Source organism: Molothrus ater, chromosome 29, assembly GCF_012460135.2.
Source record: "Molothrus ater isolate BHLD 08-10-18 breed brown headed cowbird chromosome 29, BPBGC_Mater_1.1, whole genome shotgun sequence".
NCBI classification, from domain to species: Eukaryota; Metazoa; Chordata; class Aves; order Passeriformes; family Icteridae; genus Molothrus; species Molothrus ater.
In genome coordinates, this window is record NC_050506.2 from 2,066,954 (window position 1) to 2,071,874 (window position 4,921).

The window sequence follows — 4,921 nt, forward strand, 5'->3', positions numbered from 1 at the left end:
TCCTTGCCCCGCATCTCTCCCAGCACCACAGCCCCGCTCCCACTGGGCCAACTGGGATTTCCGGCCCTTTCCAGACCTGCCAGGGGCTGTCCCCAAGCACCCATTGGTGGCCACAGCCTTTCCTGCTCCGCACCCATTGGCGGCCGGGGCTGCCCGTCACTCTCAGGTGTGCTCACCTGGGCCAGGTGAGGGGGGCAGGGACACGCCAGCACCTGTGTGCGCTCCTGATGGGGACAGGGCGCCCCGCACAGAGCCGTGCGTGGGACACGGAGCGGGGCTGGTGCAGAGGGAAATCGAGTGAAGGAAAACGCGAGAATCCAGCGGGAATTATCCCGATTCCGAGGGGTTTCAGATAACCGGCAGAGGCTGCGTCATCGTCTGAACTGATAAACATCAAATAGGGGACCCAAACCGGGAAAGGCTGCGTGGAGAGGGGGCACAGGGGGCACGGCTTTAGGGTGGGAAGGGGCACAGGAGGAATGGCTTTAGGGTGGGAGGGGGCACAGGAGGAATGGCTTTAGGGTGGGAAGGGGCACAGGAGGAATGGCTTTAGGGTGGGAGGGGGCACAGGAGGAATGGCTTTAGGGTGGGAGGGGGCACAGGATGAGCCCGGCTTTAGGGTGGGAGGGGGCACAGGGGGCACGGCTTTAGGGTGGGAGGGGGCACAGGATAAGCCCAGCTTTAGGGTGGGAAGGGGCACAGGGGGCCATGGCATCAGGGTAGGAGGGGGCACAAGGGAGCCTTGGCATCCAGCTGGGCAGCTTTGGAAGCCACGATCTTCAGCACATTATGAAGGCGGGGAGACCCAGGGCGTGGACCACAAACACGCAGGAATTCCAGCTCAGTAAACCTGCATTTCACAAGTCCTTTAATGATTGTGTCACGCCCCTGCTGGACACAGAGCTGCTCCCTGCCCCGTGGCACCGGGCCCTGCTGGGACAGCCAAGGGCTGAGTGCTGCCACTTCACACCCCAGGGCAGTCGCTGGTGGGACAGACACCTGTAGGTCAGCCTCATCCTCAGTGCAGGGCACAGGGTCGCCCTACAGGAGCACCCCCAGGGCCACAGGTAATCAGAGAGGCTCCTGTTGCTGGCATGATCCTGCCCAGAACCTACTGGCTTCTTCCCCAGAGGGTGTCCTGGTCATTTTGCCCTGCAGGTCCAGAAGGGCTGGAACGGAGCGTGACAGTGGTGATGCTAATCAGGGCCCAGCAAAAATGCAACAGAGAGAGAAGAGCTCCTGGAACTGGTGCTTCTCGCTGTTTATGGCACAATTCGACCCCTGTCCAGGCTGCTGGACCCCACTGCACCAGGACAGGGGTGGCACTGCAGGCAGGGTGACACCAGCTGGTGCTGGTGGCCACTGGGGTGTCCCGGGGTTGTGGGGGTCCCTGGGGACGTCCTGGGGTGCTCAGAGGGCCACGCAGCACGGGCGCCTCTCTGCCTGTGCTGGGGCTGTGCTTGCAGGGTTCTCACTTGCAAGTGACACCGTGTTGCTTTGGCTGCTCCTCTGCTTCTGCTTCTGCACTTTGTAGAAGATTTCTGCAAAAGAAGAAGTGCTGGTGGGGAGGTCTGTGCGTCAGGCAAAGCCCCCTGGGGGTGCAGGGACAGCTTCAAGCCTGCTCGGTGTGCTGGTGGCTCTCCTTCACCTCTGCACAGCACAGGGGTGACAAGATGTGGAGGGATAGAATGTAAGAGAACAGTGCAGAAGGCAATCTCACCTCTGAGGAGTTGTAGCTGTACTAATTACCAAAGATTAGGAACAGGCCTGCTCTTAATAGGCCACAGAAAGGATGAGTGCTATAAAAGAGTGGGTTAGATGGTCAAGAAGACAGCTGGAGTTTGTTGGCTGTGCTGTGAGGAAGAAGGAGTCAGTGCTGTGAGGAGCTGCCCATGAGCAATCACCAAGAGTGTATGGAACTTTTGCAATAAGATAAAAACAACAAGGGACAAGGCCTGCATCCCTGCAGCGCTTGGGGAACACCCTGTGCTTGGGCCATTTCCTCTTGCCCAACCTGGGATTAGTGCTTCACCGGGCCAGGCTGTGCTCAGCACAGCACAGCATGTCATGGAATAGCACTGCATGGCTTGGCACGGCTCAGCATGGCATGGCACACCTCACTGCCTGGATGCTGCCAGCTGCCATTCCTGGAGAGCTGCTCTTGCACTCCATCCCTGGCCCCCCAGGTCCCCACAGCTGGTTTGGCAGGATGCTGGAGACACCAAGTCATGAGCCCAGGACAACAGGAAGGAGACTGGAGATTATGGGGGAGAAGCAGCCCCTGGGGCTTCAGGGACGCCCAGGGGCCGTGAGAACAAAGCTTCGGGTGTGGGGAGCGAAACGCCCAGCACCAAAAGCTGAAAACCAAAGCAGACAGAAAGGCAACACCAAAAGACCTCATGAAAGTAGCCCCAAATAGCTCAAGTGAAGCAGGGAGGGAAGTGCTGTACATCATCTGCCCAGCCCTGCACCCCTGGGAAAGGGACCCTCCAATGCCCTGGGACCTGCTGCATCACAGCACCAGTGCCTGTACCCTTCAGGATGGTCTCAAATGCTTCCTCAACATTGGTGGAGTCCAGCGCCGAGGTCTCAACAAACAGCAGCCCGTTGTTGTCTGCAAGGACAGGAGACCCCTGAGATGATGCAGACCCCATGGCTCCAATCTGGAGCACCTTTAGAGGGTTCAGGTGCCTGCACTGGTGCAGGTCCACGCTGCTGGCGAGGTTCTCAAGCTCCCAGCCCTTTGGGGGGTGCCAGCCTGTACCTGCAAACATTTTGGCCTCCTCCATGGGCACCTCTCGAGCCTGTGCAAGGTCAGTCTTGTTCCCCACCAGCATGACAACGATGCTGGCCTCAGCATGGTCGTAGAGCTCCTTCAGCCAGCGGTCCACCACATCGTACGTCTGGTGCTTGGTGATATCAAACACCACCAGAGCGCCCACAGCCCCCCGGTAATACCTGTGAGAGAACCCCAGCATCATTCCCTGCTCCCACCCTCACCCGTGGGGCTGCAGCCAAGCCCCAGCAGAGCAGGCTCTGAGGTCCTTACGCGGAGGTGATGGCGCGGTAGCGCTCCAGCCCGGCCGTGTCCCAGATCTGAGCCTTCACCGCGGCGTCTCCCACCAGGATGGTGCGCGTGGAGAACTCCACGCCGATGGTGGTGCGGCTGTCGTGGTTGAACTCGTTGCGGGTGAAACGAGACAGCAGGTTTGTTTTTCCCACCCCAGACTCCCCGATCAGCACAACTGTGGGAGGGAGGGAGGGAGGAAGGAAGAAAGAAAGGAAAGGAAGGAAAAAAGAAAGCAAGGAAGAAAGAATGGAAAGAAAGGAAGGAAGAAAGGAAAGGAAGGAAGGAAGAAAGGAAAGGAAGGAGGAAAGGAAAGAAAGGAAGAAAGAAAGGAAAGGAAGGAAGAAAGAATGGGAAGAAAGAATGGAAAGAAAGGAAGGAAGAAAGGAAAGGAAGGAGGAAAGAAAGGAAAGGAAGGAAAGGAAGGAAGGAGGAAAGAAAGGAAAGGAAGGAGGAAAGGAAGGAAGGAGGAAAGGAAGGAAGAAAGGAAGGAAGGAGGAAAGGAAGGAAGGAGGAAAGAAAGGAAGAAAGAAAGGAAAGGAAGAAAGAAAGGAAAGGAAGGAAGAAAGAAAGGAAAGGAAGGAAGAAAGGAAGAAAGAAAGGAAAGAAAGGAAGAAAGAAATCAATCTCACTGCACTGCCCCAGCTACCAGCACTGGTTGCACAGGCATCGCTGGCTTTGCCTGGTGCCCCAAACTGGGCAGCTGTGTGGGCTTAACCCCTGGTGAGGTCACCCCTTCAGCAAACAGGGTCCCCGTGGGAGCCCAGCTGTGCTCCCTAGTGCTGGCCAGGGGTGGTCATGGCTGCTGGCTTCTGGGCAGCAGGAGCAGGGCAAGGATGTTGGTGAGCCCTGGGTCACCCTGCTGCAGTGGGCACCCAGGACAGGTGCCACACCAGAGCCTGTCTGTCCCCACTCACCCAAAGGGAGCACTGAGCCCCAGCAGAGTCCAGCCAATAGCACCTGGCAGTGACTAGGTGGGCCCAAGGAGCTCAGCATGGGAAGGGTGAGGCTGTGCCCCCATTTCTCCAGCTCAGCTTTGACCCCCATGCCCTCTGCATGTGCCACTGCCCAGGTCACTGCAGCAAATGACTTTTCAATGCCTGCTATTCTCAGGGCTTACAGGCTCTCATCTCACACACTCAGCCCCAGCTTTCACAGCCCCTCCTATCCCATAACAGCAATTTGCCTGGCACTGCACACCTTCAGCCTTGGGGTGAGTGTGGGTCTCCCCGGGTCTCTGTGGACCTTGCTGCCTCTCACCAGCCCAGGCTGGCCTCACTGCTGTCAGCAGAGCGTGCCTGCCCCCCAGTGCCCTGACCCTCAGTAGCTCCCGATGCCCACCACAGCAGCAGGGCAGCTCAGGGCACAGCCGCCCTGGGGAAAGGGCGCCCTGGTTCCCTCCCCGCAGCCCCTGGATTTCTGCTCCCCTCCTTTTGGGGAAGGGAGGGTCGCATCGAGCGCAGCACTCACCCTTGAAGACAAAGTTATAATCCTCCTCGGCGCTGCCCATGTCGCCCCGGCCGCCGCCCGCCCTGCAGGGCCGCCCTGCCTTTGCCTTTCCTCCTTCCCGCTGCCGAGCCTCGAGCACCCGGCGGGGCGGGCCGGGCTCCCGGAGCCGCCGAGGGAGGGCACGGAGCGACCGAAGGTTCCTCTGTGCCGGGAGCGAGGGGGGTCCGGGACAGCGGAGGGTCCGGGACAGCGGGGACGGAGAGGCCGAGCTGGCGACAGCGCGGCCGCTTGACTCAAGGGGTGGGACCGGGTGTCGCAGCGCAGGTTGGGCAGGTAATGTCACCCCTGGGACCGTCACGGGGCGGCTGGAGGAGGAGCCAGGGCACGATCCCGAGTGCAGGCAGG

General features: G+C 59.6%; 1 protein-coding gene across 1 annotated transcript; it reads right to left on the reverse strand.

Moving 5' to 3' along the window:
* Positions 1-885: 885 nt before the first annotated feature.
* Positions 886-4,686, reverse strand: RAB25 (RAB25, member RAS oncogene family). Its single transcript, XM_036398044.2, has 5 exons — positions 4,538-4,686; positions 3,050-3,245; positions 2,765-2,958; positions 2,534-2,614; positions 886-1,541 (listed from the first exon to the last, which is right to left on the reverse strand). Exons 1-5 carry the CDS (start codon positions 4,575-4,577, stop codon positions 1,411-1,413), a joined length of 642 nt encoding a protein of 213 aa, XP_036253937.1. The 5' UTR covers positions 4,578-4,686; the 3' UTR covers positions 886-1,410.
* Between the last annotated feature and the right edge of the window lie 235 nt (positions 4,687-4,921).

Coding starts and splice junctions, on each gene's coding strand:
- RAB25 (XM_036398044.2), bottom strand. CDS start 4,577: ATGGGCAGCGCCGAGGAGGATTATAACTTTGTCTTCAAGG. Junction 2,615..2,764: donor GGAGGCCAAAATGTTTGCAG/GTACAGGCTGGC, acceptor CTGTCCTTGCAG/ACAACAACGGGCTGCTGTTT. Junction 1,542..2,533: donor ATTTGAGACCATCCTGAAGG/GTACAGGCACTG, acceptor CTTCTTTTGCAG/AAATCTTCTACAAAGTGCAG.